Source organism: Cololabis saira, chromosome 13, assembly GCF_033807715.1.
Source record: "Cololabis saira isolate AMF1-May2022 chromosome 13, fColSai1.1, whole genome shotgun sequence".
NCBI classification, from domain to species: Eukaryota; Metazoa; Chordata; class Actinopteri; order Beloniformes; family Belonidae; genus Cololabis; species Cololabis saira.
This window is the reverse complement of record NC_084599.1, coordinates 25047659-25065214: the sequence shown is the minus strand read 5'-3', so window position 1 is coordinate 25065214 and position 17556 is coordinate 25047659. Positions and strand designations below refer to the sequence as shown.

Here is a 17556-nt window from a genome sequence, read left to right as displayed (position 1 = left end):
TATGTGATTGTTTTTAACCCTTGCTACGAGACGAGTACTTGTGCTTATGTAGAAATGTGTTGTTTTTATTATTGTACTGCATGTAAGGATGCGTGGACTGTGATTTTTGCACTTGCACTTTTGTCCTCCGAAGTTCCTAACGGAAAAATAAAGTACTTTTGAGTTTGAGTTGAGTTGACGGAAAGCGACATGTCCGAGCCCTCAAACTGCCCGTGAAGCAGCCGCACGAGTCCCACGAGTCACGACAGTTGCGGCCATTTTGCTGCTGCTGCTGCTTTGTTGCTCTGCAGGAAAACCCCGCGTTGTCCGCGTTAAAATTCACACATTCTTCCGTCTACAGGAAAGATGTTTAAGCGTTTATTCTTCTGACGACATTTAGATTGCAAGCGTTGCACCGCTCGTTGTTTCCAGTGGTCTCCGGGACGTCGCTGGCGCTAGGCTAGCCTGATTTAGCGCTTGTAAAATGAGCACGCACGTCATCCAGGTGACGAATGTCTCCCCCAGCACGACGTCCGAGCAGATGAGGACTCTGTTTGGATTCCTGGGGAACATAGAGGAGCTCAAACTGTTTCCCCCCGAGTGAGTATGCTGTGCTGTGGTGGTGTAGAGGTGTTTCTGGCCGGGTTTCTGGTTCAGGCCTTTAGAGTTTAGAAATAGCGCGGGTGTTCAGTCCCTGATCCATGAATGAACTGTTTCCTCTTCACATTATGTAAGAGTGTGTGCAGGTTCAACCTTCTCTTTGTTTACTCACTTCATGATATGAATACTTTACTACAGACTCAAAAGGTTCCATATAAAAATTACAGGTCACACATTAAAATACATGCAAACATCTGTTCCAATGTTTCCATAGTCCAGATGTGTTTGTATCCAGTACTCGAGTTGTAAAAATACAATCAGGGGGGATGGTGGATTTTATTATATGGGGACAAATAATTTGTTCTGATTACAAATAATATAATATATTACAAATAATAGCACTGACCAAAACACCTGCAGAAATACTGCAGGAATGACATAGCAGCAGTTAAATGCAGCCTTCTGTAAGCTTTAAATATCCACTGGGCTTACATCAAATACATCAAAACACAACAATAAAAAACACTTTTCTGAACTTATCAATATGACCCTGTCCTTCACAGGATAAGTAAAATGGATCACTGCAAAAACTCACAATCTTAACAACAATATTTGTCTTATTTCTAGTTAAAATGTCTCATTTTAGTAAAAAAAATCTCATTACACTTAAAACAAGACTCCTCACTGGAAAAAATAAAAAATTTCACCTGTTTCAAGTAGATTTTCACTTAAAATAAGTAGAAAAATCTGCCAGTGGAACAAGATTTTTTTTTTGCTTGTAATAAGAAGATAAATCTTGTCCCACTGGCAGATTTTTCTACTTATTTTAAGTGAAAATTTACTTGAAACAGGTGAAAATTGTCAAATAAGTTATTTTTGTGGTGATGACTCTAAATGTTGAAATAGCAGTAAAACCACATTCATTGATGAAATGACATAAGGGATGGAAAGGGGGGTGGCAGTTTTACAGGGGGATGATTTGGACCGTTTTTATTTCAGGAGGGATGCCATCCCCCCTCATCCCCCCTCAACTCCAGTACTGCTTGTATCACTCCGTTTGATGTTAGTGAGTGCAGTTATTAGACAATTTTCTGACTCATGGAGTCGACACATACATTTAAACATAAAATTCCTCAGCAGAGCATGGAAGGTGGGGACACAACAATTAACAAATAAAGTGCTTTCACTTGTCCATCTTGGAAGCTTAAGGAGGATCCTGAACGCATCATTATTTGCTACCTGCAACTTCTTTAGCTCTGCTTTGGTGGTATAATTACACCAAAGGTGAGCTGTGTAAAGAGGTGTACAATAGGCTCTGAATAGATTTAGTTTAACATCAGCTGTGCACGTATGGAATCTACGGGCAAGCATATTGGCCTGAGGATAGAGCTGGATGTCATCATCATCACATAGATCCTCATTTATGATGTGACCCAAATACCGTACTCTCTTAACAACATCTAAGGGGCGGTCAGACAGTAAGAATGGGGGAAACTTTAGTTCCTGATCATCCTCAGCTTTAACAATCAGAATAACACTCTTCTTAGGGTTAAACACAATGTCATACTGGACTCCATAGCCAGAGCACACTTTAAGCAGTTGGTTTATTTAATTTGTCCCCGAATTGTGACGTGTTCCCCAGACAAGCAAAACAACATTTTAACTGAGAAGAATGGAAAAACTCTTATGAATGTCATTGTCATATTATAAAGATGCACAAGAGAAAAAGATTGTCACTACGAATCACAAATGGTGTACTTTTGCAAGCTCTTCGATGATATACCAAATTATAATTGACTAGCACAGGACTTATTTTTACATTAATAAGCCACTTAACAAACACATTGCTTAATAATGTTACAATTTACATTTTAGATAAAGTGGAAAAATATTTATTTTGTAATTATCAATACATTGTATTCCAGGCATCCCACAGCGTTCAACTTCTGGCAAATTAAATACATTAATTATAGCATTTTATCACAAGGAATATGGAAAATGATTATTCCTTGGTTCCTTTTTGGGATTATTAATAAATTATAACCGGCTACTGCACATGTATGAAAGGCAGAATCAAAAATATTAGCAAAAGCTTGGTGACGAACCAAAACAGAACCACAAATATTGATCAATTATATGTGTGTTGTTGGTGGTGTTTTTTCTTTGTTGTATTTTCTTTTTTTGGGGGGTGGGTTAAGCACTCACCTGATCTGATAAGTATAATCACAAAACTCTGAATACTGTTTTTTGACAGAGGAACGGGCAGGGTATTCCAGAAAGCAGGATTTTTTCTCATACTAAGCACATAAACCTTTATTTTTGATTAAAAGAAAAAAAGACACTTTTTATTTATTTAGTTTTCGTCATTGAGGTAACATACATTTGTAACGGTCACCATCACAGAATGGCATTCCCTTTTGAGGATCCACAAATAGATGCAAAATGATTGATAATCTGTGTTTTGGACTGTTCGTTGAATATATTTAAACATTCTGCAGGCAAAGATTTCAAATATTTCTTGCCTCAGACCTTTTGAACTCGGCATTCTGTTGGCTTTAAAATTCATGTGGCTTAAAGAGGCAATGATGGATCCTTTATCTGAATCTTTATTTATACAAGTAGGCTGGCATAACTTCATATTGGCTTCAACATATGGTTCTGGGGAAATTCTTGCAATTTTTGATTTCTTTTTTTAAACTTTTGTCAATTTAGAAGTCAGTGAATTACATCATATTAAAACTATTAAAACAACATAGCCTATACTGCGAGAAACCAGAAAATGGCATTAAAAAGGGTTTTTGAGATGGAATAAATAATGTAAAATGTCTGCAAATTCATTCTCACGAGTGACTACATTCATCCAGTTATTGGCAAACACACAGGTATTGCTTTATTCATTATCACACCTTTATCATCGTCATAATCCTCTAACAGCAGTTCTTTCTCTAATTTAGAGAAGCATTTTACCCTTTTTTTGCCATTATTTTGGTTTCAGTGCTACATAGATACAGTCTGTAGATAAGTTGAGACAGGTTCAACTTCATTGAACCTCCTTTCTGAAATACCCCCCCAATGAATCCATGATGAGCCTAGTTGTTGGAAGTGGGGTCTGACAGTATGTTGGTTCCCCATGAAGGTGTGTGTTCTCCATCTTTGTATTCTTTGCACAACATATTTGTATTTTCTTCCAGTGACTCTCCCTTGCCTGTGACTTCACGTGTCTGTTTTGTAAAATTCCATGAGCCTGAGTCAGTTGGAGTGTCACAACACCTGACGAACACCGTCTTTGTGGACAGAGCCTTGATTGTGGTCCCTTTCGCTGAAGGTGGGTATCTTTTTTTTCTTTCTTAAATTCCCTCCCCATTGACATGACTGTCTTTGAGTATATATATCCTTGGTAGAATGATCCGAGTCATGGTGAGAATATTTGTTTTTTCCCTTTTAAGCTAAGCCTGTCAGTGCTTGGCATCTCTAGGTATGTAAAAGGGAAATGCACATTTGTTTCTATGTCTTGCAATCTAGCTGTAAACTTCTCTCTCTGTTATTTGTGTTGTGGTTTTCATAGTGGACAAGTCATTTGCAGAGAGCTCCTTCCTTGCTGGCTGAAAGTGGTCCTCAGCTGCCATCAGGAGATTAGAAAAAAAAGGCTCCAGGCTTGCAAGCCCCTTCTCTCTTGTTCTGCAGTAATATATTAACTTATTGTTTTTCTCTCTATTCAAGGCACTTTTTATTTGAAGAGAAAATTAGCTGCTCAAGTCATGAAGGGGTGGGGAAGAGGGTGAAGGGCTATTCTTCACACGGTTAAAGTATGTGAAAAATCAGGCATGCACTACACTGGGAATTCCCTGACCAGGTGGAGTGGTTAAAGCTTAATTCATTCATTTATTTTTATTATGTATTAGGACACCAAGCACATGCCATTTCTGATCCTGTTTCTATTTTGATCACTCGCTACATCAATTTTCAAAATATCAGATATTGCTTGAATGAATAAATGATGCGTCTTTACATTAAATTGTATCCAACGCATTCCAGAAAATATTAAATATCCTGAACATACTCTCAGATGTTTTCACTTGCTGGCTGACCACATCGGTTTTTAGATGCAAGTTGGGTTGGACCGTGATGAAAGGCTGTCACACACCTATGTAAGTGTAAATAAACAGCAGTGGCAGAACAGAGGCCGTGTACAGTGATGTGGGTTTGCAGAATCTTGGTTGTGGGTCTGATCAGCAGGAGAAAACATCTGTGAGGCTGTTGGAGGTGTCCAACTTCAGTTTCTATATAAATATCAGTTTAGCAAACATTCAGACATGGTTGGCTTCTCAAACTCTACTTTGGCAAAGAATTATCTTCAAAAAACTAAAGAAAAATATAAATACTGCATCTCCAATTGGTGTTTAATAATTATTTTCAAATTCTGTTCAGTATCTCACAATGTGAAGCTCCACTACCAAGTCAATAAACAGGTGCGTCATATGTGGTGTACGATTTCTGGTAACCCACTCGGGCCTCACTAGGAGGCTTCTGGCTCATTTGAACACCAGGGTGACCCGGTGGACGCTGTTTCATGTTCCTCTTCCGAGGGAAAAAAAACATCTCTGGAGAAGAGAATGTTATTTTGGATTTCCTTGAGGATGAGGAGGTCATTCACTGCTCTATGTTGCCTTTGCATTTGGACAGCTCCATCAGTGAGAGGGCACAACCCTCTCCAGGGCCTTGTGACGTCCATAGCACAAGGTTTGTAAGTGGGTTGCAGCTTGACTGGTCATAGACTTGCTTGTATCTCAGAAAGAAAACGGGTATCAACACGTACTACAGTACAGATTATAAAAAAAATTCTGTCTGGCAGCTATGAAATGGCTCTTGCCCCCTCGTTCTGGATTGTACGAAGGAGATTAGGTGTTATTTGAACTTTTTCATCCTTTTGGCCTCATGGATGTATCTTCCATCAGAGTAGGGCTGGGCGATATATCGAGATTTTAATATATATCGATATATTTTCAAACGCAATATGGTACGAGACAATATCGTTTATATCGATTTTAAAAAAAATTTTATTTAATTTTTTTTTTTTTTTATGATTTTGATATAGCTTATTTTGTGACAAATTGACTTGAATGTTTTATTTGAGATTTGCACAAATGTTTTGTTATTTGCACAACTGTCAACCTCAGTGGAAAAGTCTGCCTGTTACTGTCTACATTGTATTAATTGCACAGTGTATTTTAATTTAATTGTTATGCAGGAAAGGGATATTTGTTTTATTTTATTCAAGAAGCATTTTTATTCTATATAGGCAGGCAGTTTATTTTTATTTCATTTGTTTTATACATTTTGATATTGTGCAGACCTCTGTTAATAAAGGAACCTGTGTGACATTTGGCACGAGGCTTTGTATTAAAACTGACTGTTTTTTTAAGGGTTTGCCTCAGAAAAAAACGAAGCTAACAGAGATGCTATGCTATAAGGTTTTGGGGGAAACCCCAATTATGGCACAGAAAAAATATCGATATATATCAAGTATCGCCATTCAGCTAGAAAATATCGAGATGTGACTTTTGGTCCATATCGCCCAGCCCTACATCAGAGGTGTGTCTGTGTCATGGATCTTGATCAGGGCTTCTCTGAGGAAACTGTCTGTGCAGCTGCCTGTTTGGTGCCTCCACCACAGGCCCTAACATCTGGATGTGACAACATCTGGTGGACCCACAGTTTTTAGTATTGGGTCTTATATCTGCATCTTCCCCCGGGATGGGAATCTGGTGCCGAGGGGCATTTTGCCTTCAAAGTATGAAATCTGAGCGCGAGCTACATCTCCCATGGTGAGATACTGAGCAATGTTTGGAAGTGGAGAGTTTGTTATCAGGGTAACTCCAGCTCTCTGATTGTGGGGAAATACTGAAGAAGTATGTCCAAGAAGTGCCAGGAATACGTTTCTGACTCAGTCAGACTTTGTATTGGAGTTTTGGTTGTGGCAAAGGTAACTCTCGACAGTGAGACACCTCGCTGTATTTTCAGAGATCCGGCGTGCCCTGGTATCCAAACATTTCCAGTTATTAAAGAAACAGATGTTGGGGTCATCCCTACACCTACCCTGAAGTATGAGGTGAACCAGTCTGCTGTGCATGCTAGACTAGAATTTGAAACCATCATTCACACAGCTATGATGTATAAAGAAAGTTTGTTAGAACATGGTTGGGTTTTTGATCATGCTAAGCGCACGAGCTGTTTGCATTTACATCCTTTATATGCCAAAATCTTGTTTCATGATTGAATTAGTATCTGAATCTCCACTAATGCCTAAGTGCTTGAAAGATTGTCTCAAGGCTCTGCTTGATGTTGCTTTAAAAGAAATAATGCTTTTTTTTAGAACTTGACCCTCTCCACACATAGCTCTGAATGAGTTGAGTGCATCTCAAGTTTAACAGTGGTGTTTCTTTTGTTGTTGTGTTTTACAGTTCTTTTTCCTGGTTCAGCCAGCCCTATATACCAGCCCCCGCTGAAAATGCCACCAACAGTTTTGTCTTCTGCAGCCTTATCCTGTTTCTCAAGTGTCTTTTTTGTGTGCGTGTGTGTGTGTGTGTGTGCGTGCGTGTGTGTGTGGATGCATGTGTGACTCTTTCTCTTTTTTTTTTTCTATTATTTAATTTTTTTTTATGTGAACAATGTCATTTTAAAAATAGCCTGTTTTCAGATTGCACAGCCAAGGATGATCATCACTTAAGATTTTCCCTTTGATTTTACTGTTTGGTTCTCTTCAGCTTTGGGCATATTTTTCATTATTTTATCACAACTATTGCAGGCAATAGCCCTGATTGTTTAGAACAGATTACTTTCAAATTGTTAAATGTTTTTTTGTTTCACATACTATTGTTTTGTACCTATAAACAATACTTAAGATGGTTACCAGGTTACTGTTTTTTATGGTGGGATCTTGCAAAGTAGCCACCTTAAAAGGGTAAAATAACTGAGCCCGTTTCTGTTTTGTTTTTTTATTGGGCTTGGTAAGTGATATTGAAATGTACCCATGTGTCTACTCCCAAATCATGTTTTGTTTTCTGTATCTCAATGTTTTTGTGTGCTTTATAGCGAAGCAGCCGGCGTGAGTCGCTTGTTCATAAAACATCTTATGAAAGTTGAGAGCACATCCCACGGGACAACTGGCTGTGCTTGCTAACGTTTGGTTCATGACTTAAAAAACAAGTACAGGTGATAAAATCTTGGCAGTGTTGACAACAGTGTGTATTGTGACTTTAAATCTCATAGCTGCTAATCCTACAAATATACTTGCAACAATCAGTCAGGGATCAAGATTTACAGACAAGACAAAAAAAAAAAGTGGAGTTTTATTTTTTAATTTTACAACAGAGTAGTTAGACTGAGGTGGCTTGTCTGCAAGTCTTGTCTGTGTGTTGTTGATGTTTTCTTGGAGCACGTACTGAAATGTTTCTTTCTTTTTTTCCTCCAGGAGTCATTCCTGATGAATCTAAAGCTATGTCGCTGCTGGCTCCAGCCAACGCTGTGGCAGGAATGATGCCTGGGGGAGGTCTCCTTCCAACACCTAATCCTCTGGCGTCTGTGAGTTTCACATTAACTTTGTATTGTATTACAATTACACTATGTCCTCAAGGGCCTAAGACATTGTTGTGGCGTCACATTTATAGTTGCATTTCCACTAGCAGGGTTTTCGGGTACATTCTTTTCTTTTCGGCTAGATCGTTGATGCGTGTCTCCATTACCAGGAGTGGGCCTGCAAAAGTGGCCTTCAGGAACCTTTTACGGGGTGAAAAATGTTCCTGTGATAGGAAAAGTACTAAGATTGGCCAACAAGAACCTCATGGCAGGGGGTCTGGGGGGCGTTCAACACTCATGTGAGCATAAATAACGTGAACACAACTCATTTGAAGCTATTGGTTGCCAAAATGACGGACCGCAACTTTGCAAGACAAAAAAAACTCAAGTAATTAACAAACAGAAGAACAAAAAATAAATTATTTGCATTCAATTATGAGCTGCTCCATGCACTTATTGGTCTTCATCCCCAAACTCTTTTAAGATTGAGTGAACTATTAAGTGCAGAGTTAACAGGAGGGTGTGAGTCAACCTCCAGCTGCAGCAAGGCAGAACTGTGTGCATAAGTGGCTGGGATTAACTAAATTCACATCTAACTGTAGAAACAATGATGGTATAAATAATACTTTGTTTTCCTGATAATTCTTCAAAATGGACCACATTTTCCGGTCCTGCTGTCCGACACAGAACTGTGAATATCTGTGAAAAAAAAAAACAATTTAGAAGCACCTTCTTTCTAAAAAAATGCTCCTTTGCATCTTATACAGCAACTTATATTCGGCTATAAATGTCCGATGTTTCAGATGGGAGGGACACCATTTGGAGGTCTTGGAGCTCCTAGCATGGATCAAATGGCTGCCATGGGTATTCCAGGGAACCCCATGAACCCCCAGGTGATGACCAGTTACTTTCACACTTGTCAGCATTCATAAGTATATTAATTTTAAATAATAATATTCCTGTTTTTCCTCCTAAAGGCTCTTTCTGCAGACTTCCTGAAGCTCATGCAGTCCATGGACCCAAAGTAAGATACTATCCAGTCTCAAACAGATCATGCAGTCCAGTGAGAGTATTATCGGAAACGTTTTATTTGGTTTAATGTGAATGATGGCTTTTGCAGACTGAATCCATTAGCAGCTGGACTAACCTTGAATGCAGGCCTGAAGGCGGACGCCTCCAACAAGGAAATCGAAGAGGCTATGAAGAGAGTCAGAGAGGCCCAGTCTCTCATTTCTGCAGCCATTGAGCCTGGAAGTGAGTTCAGTGTTCAAGTCTTCTTGCCATCTAACTTAAATTTCCCAGGACCATGGGAATAGTGCAGCTTAAGTCTTTCTCCTGGCTACCCTTCCAAACAAGCCACACTTTTTTTTTTCCATCATTAGCTTTAACATTTAATAGGCTAACTGAGGCTTGTAGAGTAATCCATGCAGCTCTGGGGGTTTTAGCTCGACCATTGCTGCCTTTGGTGGGAAATGTCTAGGGCAGGGGTCGGCAACCCAAAATGTTGAAAGAGCCATATTGGACCAAAAACACAAAAAACGAATATGTCTGGAGCCGCAAAAAATGAATGAAGACAAATGGTGAAAGGAGAAATGTCGAGGGAAAAAAAGTCAAAATGTGGAGAAAAAAGTCAAAATTTAGAGAAAAAAGTCAAAATGTTGAGATTAATGTTGAAGTACAATCTCGAGAAAAAAGTTCAAATGTTGAGAAAAAAGTCGAAATGTTGAGAAAAAAGTCGAAATGTCGAGATTAAAAAGGAAAGGAAAAAGAAAGAGGGAAAAAAGGAAAAAAAGAAGAAAAAAGCAAAAAAAACAAGAAAAGAAAGAAAAAAAGGAAAAAAAGAGAAAAGAAAGAAAGAAAAAGGGGGGGAAAAAAGGAAAAAAAAAGGTGAAACATTTTTGAGAAAGCTCCAGGAGCCACTAGGGTGGCGCTAAAGAGCCGCGGGTTGCCGACCCCTGGTCTAGGGTATCTACTCCTGGGCAGCAGTTGCTTCTCTTAAGATGAGTCTAACGTCCTTCCTCTTTGACATTGTGTTGATGCAGACCTGAATGCTCTTAACTGCCAAATACCTGATTTCAGAGGTGGCTGATTATCACTTTATCACATGCTTTTTTTATTTGCCACACCCAACTACTACTCACCTCTTTAATTGCTAAGAAAACTGGGTGTGATTTTATTTATTTATTTTTCTACACTGCATCTGTATTTTGGGTTAATATTTGTTAAATGATCAGTGACCTAGTGTGTATGCATGTGTGTGTATATATACATATATATATATATATATATATATATATATATATATATGTGTGTATGTATGTATGAATGTATATGTATGTATATGTGAACTGTATGTCCTTCATCATTGAATGTTTGTATTCATGTATTTAGGCAGCAAGGCTCTTCTAAGGTTGTTATGTAACCTTTTTATTTTTGCAGGTAAAAAAGATGACAAGCGCAAACATTCCCGTTCCCGTTCGAGGTCACGGCGCAGACGGTCCAGGTCTCGCTCACGACACAGGTAAAGGCGGCTGTATTTAAAAAAATTAATTAAAGGAGGAAATGTCATTACTTTTTAAAAAAGATCTATGACAAATATAAAACTGTAGTGCTGATTTTTAGCCTATTCAGACATATCTCTTCTTCACTTGAACAGACGTTCAAAGAGCAGGTCCCGCCGCAGGTCTCATTCCAGGAGCAGGAGGAGGTCCAAGAGCCCACGGAGGAGGAGGACCCGCTCCCGCGAAAGAAACCGCCTTAGCAGATCCAGGTCAGCAACTCTCCACTCTCTTTTTTTAAATAATACTGAAGGTCTTACTCATCATGTTTTATGAATATGTCTCTTCTGCCTTCAGCTATGTGGCACTACGCAGCCTAGACAGCCAGCTAAGCGAAATGGCTCAAGAGAATGAAGAAGCTTTCGGAGTATTTACTTACTTTACTTGTCTAGGCTGTGTAGTGCCACAAAGCTGAGGGCAGAAGAATGTCGGTTTAACAATACTGCAATTTCCTGATTTTGTAAAGTAATGTTCTTTTTACTTGTGTCTTGAGCGGGGACAGGAGAAAGGAGGAAAAGTCCAAGAAAAGGTCCAAGACGCCCCCTAAAAGCTACAGCAGTGCCAGGAGGTCTCGAAGCATCACCCGGTGAGTATGACAGTGTTTGCTGCGATGACTTTGGCTTCTTTCTTCATGTCGCCGTAATTCTTAGGTTATTCTTATTGTGGTCACATGAGAAAATCCAGTCAAAGTCCATGTGTGTTTCAGGAGACACAGGAAAAGTCGGAGTGCCTCCCGGTCCCCCAAGAGGAGGATCTCCCGGTCTTCGTCGCCCAGGCGGTGAGTTTCCACATGTGATTCAATGTAGGGATGCAAATTATCGATTATTTCATTAATTGACAGTTGATAACCTTGTCGATCGATCATCGATTAGTTGATAAGCGGCGTTTTTCCCCCATCTGAGATACAAACATAATTTTTTTTGCTTATATAAAATACAAAGGACATTTTAATGTATTCCTTAATCAAATATGTATTTGATACAAAAGTAACAAAAAGGCTTTTTTGTACCACAAGGAATATAATATAAAGTGCACTTCAAGGCTATTAGTAGTAGCAGCAGCCATAATAGTGTAATTTGTGTCAAGCAAATTTTAAGTTCTAGTTCTAGTCTTTTAGTTAAAACTGTAGCGGGGACAGATGTTTAGAGAAACCTATGTATGTACCGGGTGAAGGCTGATTTATGGTTCCGCGTTACAACAACGCAGAGCCTACGCCGTAGGCTACGGCGGCGGCGGCTCTGCGTCGATTTAAGGCTGAACCATAATTCAGGCTTTAGGGGAGCATATCAGAGAACAACCAGAAGAATATAGAGTGGATTAAAAATAAAAGTTAAGCACTGAGCTACATGTGTCTCCCGTCTGGGCCATTGCAGACTCATTGCCTGAGCATGATATTACTAAAACCAAACATATCCGCCGTGCCGTCTCTTTCTTCTTTACGTGCGCGGTGGCAGTGCGTTGTGTCGCATTAAATGTCGTCCGGGCGTAATACCAGCTGGTGAAATTAAACGGAAAAAAAATAAATAAATAAATAGATTAATTGTAATCGTTAATTTTAATCGGGTAATTTCATAACGGCAATTAATCGAAAATCGATTAATTTTTAACATCCCTAATCCAATGACCATTTAACATGCAGTCATGCACAATTAATCATGTAGTTGCACAATCTAAAACTTCTACATTCATTACATCAACAGCCACAAGAAGGAGAAGAAGAAGGAGAAGGACCGTGAGAAGGAGCGGGAGCGGGAAAGGAGGGAGGACAGGGACCGCAGCAGGGACGAACGAGAAAGTTCAACCAGCAAGAAAAAGAAAAGCAAAGACAAGGAACGAGATCGGGATCGCAAGTCTGATAGTGAGAAAGGAGATGTGAAGGTATGTGTGGAGCAGCACATTTCCAATACATCTGCCTTGAATGTTGCTAATTGCATGCTCCAAGATTATAAATGTTAAAGAGAAATAAACAAGATTTTGCAGCACAGCCAAAGGAAATGCAAACTAAACTCAACATTGGATTCAAAGTTTAGAGACAGACCTCTGTCTCATAGAAACTGGTTCTTATTGTTTAGATCACAACTTTGCAAACTATTACCTCTGCCTTGATTCTTGACAGTGTTTTTGTATCAAACAATGACTATGTTTACATGCAGTCAAAATTCGGGTTATTGCTAATATTCCGGTTACTGAGACATTTGGAATATTCTGTTTACATGGTAATTAATCATTTGGGATATCTCGATCAAACCAGCGACGCGCGGAGAACATCACGACGCAATTACAGTCATTTCGTCTTATTCAGGTTTTAAAAGGAGTAACCCAGGGGTCATATTCGGGTTTTTAAAAACGCGTATATGAGCAAATTGGGGTTATTCAAAGGGGTTATTGGTGTTTACATGGCTGTGCAAAACCGGGTTATTGCTAATATTCGGGTAGGGCTGTGCGATTAATCGATTTTAAATCTAAATCGGATTTATTAACCAAAATCGATGTTTAAAAAAGGAAAATCAGAAAATCGATTTTCCTTTTTTGCAGCTGGCTGCATTACAGACAGAGCTCGTCTAGTCATCTTTGGTCAAGAAAATTGTAAATGTTGTCACTTTACTAAACTCAAGGAGGATTTACAGTATCTTTCAATTGCACTTCATTCCCAATAGGGAAATTTGTTTGCTATTTTTCTTTAAAAATAAAGATAAAATATTTTAAACAATTTATTCCATTGTCTTTTGTAGTTTTACCAAAAAAATCGAAATCGAAAATCGTGTTTTCAGAGAGAAAAATCGGGATTTTATTTTTGTCCAAAATCGCCCAGCCCTATATTCGGGTTTTAAAAGGGTTATTGAGTGCATGTAAACGCAGTCAATTTCTTAAAGATTTATCATGACACGCAAGAGGGATTTCTGTCCATACTGGGGCTCAACAACCCCAAATAAAGATCCTTGTCAGTGTGTATGTGTACCGGTATACACATTGTGGATTCATGCTTTTATCTTTTTACCATGAGTACAACTGTTTGATCCACTAATGTTGAACCTTGTCTGATAAATCCATGTCATCCTCCAGTGTCTGTAGATGATCATTGACCCACAACAGTTTCTTCTTGATTTCTCTTTTTAAGGAAAGGCAAGTTTATTTGTATAGCACAATTCAACAACAAAATGATTCAAAATGCTTTACAAAGACATTCAAATGTAAATAAAAGCATGATTTTAAAATGTAAACAAAAAAGAAAGAAATACGAACAAATGATACAATCAGTAGTGAAAATGTGATTTATGATTTGGAGCTTTATTCAAATGCAGCTGAAAATAGTGTTTCAGCTGATCTGAGGGTTTCTGGGAGTTTGTTCCAGACATGTGGGGCATAGAAGCCGAATGCAGCTTCTCCATGTCTGATTCTGACTCTGAAGCCTTGAGGGGTCTGGAAGGTTCTTTCTGGGTCAGGAGGTCACTGATGTATTTTGGTCCTGGACCATTCAACCAAAGTTAGAATAATCAGGCCTACTAAAGATTAATTCATGGACTTGTTTTTCCAGGTCCCGCTGTGACATCAGATCTCTTAACCTTGATATATTCTTAACACATTAAAGGCAATACCAAATTCAGCCTAGTGAGTCCATCACCACACCGAGATTTCTAGTTTTTAGGTGTATAGATTGAAGCTCTGTGGTGACCTGTAATTGTTTATCTGGCTGGCTCCAAAGACAATTACCTCAGTTATGTTTTTGTTTAGCTGGAGAAAGTTGTGGCACATCCAGTCATTAATCTCCTTAGTGTATTTACCAAGAGCCTTTAAAGGGTCTCCTGGTGACATTGTAATATATATCTGCGTGTCATCTGGATAGCTATGATAGTTTTCTTATTTTGCATGTATGGAAGGCAGCAATGATGTAAATCTCAAATAACACGATTGATTGATTTGCTTCACAGGTGACTCGAGACTACGATGAAGAAGAGCAAGGTTATGACAGTGAAAAGGGGGAGGAAGAGGATGATGAAAGAAAGACCGACTCTGATTCCGTCTCATCCCCCAAAGGCCCAGAAGAAGTGGAGAGGGAAAAGCCTCACGCCCCTAAAAAGTCCAAACTAAATGGAGACGATCACCACCAGGAAGACATGGAGATGAGCGACTAACGGCAAACCAATCTTTTCACTGTCCTTTTTATATTTTTTAATATGGGCCACAATTTGTCCGTGCCTGATCACAGTTGAACTGTTTTTTTTGTCTTAACTGTACAAGTATTGTGGAGGGAGTCATTATTTGATATAACACAAAAAAATGGTTTTCAACCATCATTGCTGTATTTTTAATTTTTTTTTCCTTAAGCTTTTGTTCCAACCTGATTTGATTTGAAAATAGAATACTAAACATTTTATGTGAAATATCTGTAAATATACTTGTCAGGATTCAGCTCTTTTATTCAGTCTACAGTTTTGCTTTAACTGTGATGCACTGTAATGTCATGTTTGTGCTCTCTCATCTACAACTCTTTAAAAGATACACTGTAGATAGAAATGTTGTGGCAATTAAATAGTCTGCAACAGATTTTTCCAAAGTTCGCAAATAAAATAAGATTGAACTCTTGACTTGTAACATCACTTACAGACCAATAAAGGTACAGTTCCCAGTTTATCAAAATACAACTAATTGAGGTTTTTTTTTTCCCTCCTTGATGAATTGCAGGGTTAGCTGCTACCGAGAGCATGTTTTCAGCCTGGATCAGACTTCTCCTCTCCAGACATTGAACACATTTAATTTGAATATGAAAGAGCATGCAGTCCAAACTGTTACTTACGTGGGTTTTTATTTTAGTATATTTTGTATGAAAATAGTGTTGGACACTTGTACAACAGTTCTTGCTTTACAACTGACATGTAGATGGATCAATAATATCCAAGAAAAAAAACAAAACACTTTCAATTGGAGCAGCTGAAGTTGGGAAGGAGCGTCACATAAATGCAAATCATTACATCAGTGAGGAGGCACGGTTCCACTAGCTGCACTTACCTGTGCTAAGGAATGTAATATCAATAATGAATATGCATTTCATTTTATGAAAGACTTTTTTTTTTTTTAAGTTTAAATGGGTCAGGATGCTGAACAGCTCTGAGCTGCTTGTACAATAGAAACATCCTGCAAGTACCAGTGAGAAAACCACTCTTTAAACTGATTTCTTTCTTTTCCAGAATGGTTTCTTCCCAGGATCTTTATGACTTGCACACAAATGAAATGACATCTGAGGGAGGTTCATAGTTCATTATTGAGGGGAAATGAAGATAGAATTGAGATTTGTTTTTAAAAAACAAGATTATGTACAAAAAGTGCCACCACATACAAACTTTCAAATGAACACAAATGATGTTACGTTTAAAAAAAGAATTACATAATTCTTCCTCTTGCAGAAAATGTTTCAAACTTGTCAGTTTAGAAGATGAAAACAAAAAGACAGATCAATACCCAACTAAAACACAAATTCATATACTGTGCAGACAAAAACACTGGCTTTCTGTCAAAATACCATGAATGTTGTACTTGCTCACTCCCTAGCATTATTCATTTACAATCTCAGGTTTTCTTTTAAAACAGGTCTGTAGTACAGCTTGTTAAACTGCTTAAAAAGTGAAGTAAGAGACAAAACACTTGATCTGACATAATTTAAGAGAGAGTTTACTGTACCATAAAAATCTGCAGCATGAGAATATTGCCTCAATGAAACATTAGTATATCAAATGCAAGTCAGAGGCTTTTAGTATCACAAAGGGAGAGTTTGTGAACTCAGCTGCAGAGAATTTAAACGCTGGTCCATGATGCTTCTCCATGCCCTTACAAACCACCATTAGCCTCAACTCTGATGTGCAGAACTGAAGAGGAATTCTACATTAAAAAAAAACTTGTTTAGGTTTTTGACCTGAAAGATCTTTCTTTAAAAAAATGTAAAAATCCTTATTTAAACTTTGTAAATGGCATTGTATCTATAACAGATGCACTTTCTGGATTTGAATAAATGTATTTACACTCAATGTTGAAGTATGCACCTTAGATTACATATACGAGTGATGATTTCTCTGTTTCCACATTGAAGTTTTTTTTTTGGCTCCAGTGTGCTTGAAAAGGCAGACAAAAAAAACTAAAGAGAAAAAAAAAAAGGAAAAACTGAGTGGAATTCCTCTTCAGCCTCTCACACATTAATTTCAGTGCTTTACTACTGTACAAGTCAGTTAAAGACAGTCCCTTTTTAAATATTCCTTATATACTTATACCCAAAGTATCAACTGAACTGGTTTTCCTTTCCTATGCCTACCCCGTACACAGAAAACTCCCCTGCTCTGCCCCAACGCCCTGCCACTTCCTGCCTCAGCTGCTGCGTTAAACCAAACCTGAAAAGTCAGAACTTCTGCTGATCCAGTTCAAAGCTGTTTTATGCGAAGCCCACGTCCATACGAGCTTCTCGTATGACTGTTCGTTCTGTTACTTTATGTTTTAAGGGTAGGAGTGTGCGAGGGATCAGAAGTTGTTCTTTGTTTTGTTTTTTCTTCTTATTCAAAAAGGAACGTTTAGCAGGATATCGTTGCCTACTGGAAGTCCAATGCAAGACGTTAAAGGTCAGGAAAGCGGCTTGGGTCTTCTTTATATTCGTTGGGAATGGTAAAAATTGAATCATCGAACTCGTCATAGCGAAACTCCTGAAACGTCACCGTGGCTGTGATGGTAGGGAAGACGGGGATGTCTGCGGAAAATTATAAGAAAAATGGGGGAAAAAGTTAAAAACAAACACTTACTTGAAATGTCAAGGATTTTATGTTTTTCTTAGTGTAACATTTTTTTTCCAGAGTCTAATATAGTA

General features: G+C 38.4%; 2 protein-coding genes across 5 annotated transcripts in view; one reads left to right on the top strand and one right to left on the bottom strand.

The window, feature by feature from the left end:
• The first annotated feature begins 230 nt into the window (after window positions 1-230).
• On the top strand, window positions 231-16160 carry LOC133458494 (serine/arginine-rich splicing factor 11-like). 4 transcript variants are annotated; one of them, XM_061738441.1, is made up of 12 exons: window positions 231-579; window positions 3771-3904; window positions 8051-8160; window positions 8958-9047; window positions 9132-9178; window positions 9275-9408; window positions 10594-10675; window positions 10811-10924; window positions 11206-11298; window positions 11419-11490; window positions 12413-12590; window positions 14642-16160. In XM_061738441.1, exons 1-12 carry the CDS (start codon window positions 464-466, stop codon window positions 14843-14845), a joined length of 1374 nt encoding a protein of 457 aa, XP_061594425.1. In that variant the 5' UTR covers window positions 231-463; the 3' UTR covers window positions 14846-16160. The 4 variants fall into 4 exon arrangements, with proteins under 4 accessions (XP_061594425.1, XP_061594426.1, XP_061594428.1 ...); XM_061738442.1 differs by lacking the exon at window positions 14642-16160 and adding an exon at window positions 13776-13854; XM_061738444.1 differs by lacking the exon at window positions 231-579 and adding an exon at window positions 7672-7791.
• Window positions 15498-17556, bottom strand: part of LOC133458493 (ankyrin repeat domain-containing protein 13C-like) — a 31567-nt gene continuing 29508 nt past the window's right edge. Inside the window, exon 13 of the mRNA XM_061738440.1 lies at window positions 15498-17439. Coding sequence (XP_061594424.1) covers window positions 17309-17439 — 131 coding nt within the window. The 3' untranslated portion in view covers window positions 15498-17308. The remainder of the gene's footprint in view (window positions 17440-17556) is intronic.

Excerpts from the sequence above, each read along its gene's own strand:
- LOC133458494 (XM_061738441.1), top strand. The coding sequence starts at position 464 with ATGAGCACGCACGTCATCCAGGTGACGAATGTCTCCCCCAGCACGACG. Across the intron at positions 11,491-12,412 it reads CGGTCTTCGTCGCCCAGGCG|CCACAAGAAGGAGAAGAAGA; the intron begins GTGAGTTTCCAC and ends TTACATCAACAG. Across the intron at positions 12,591-14,641 it reads GTGAGAAAGGAGATGTGAAG|GTGACTCGAGACTACGATGA; the intron begins GTATGTGTGGAG and ends TTTGCTTCACAG.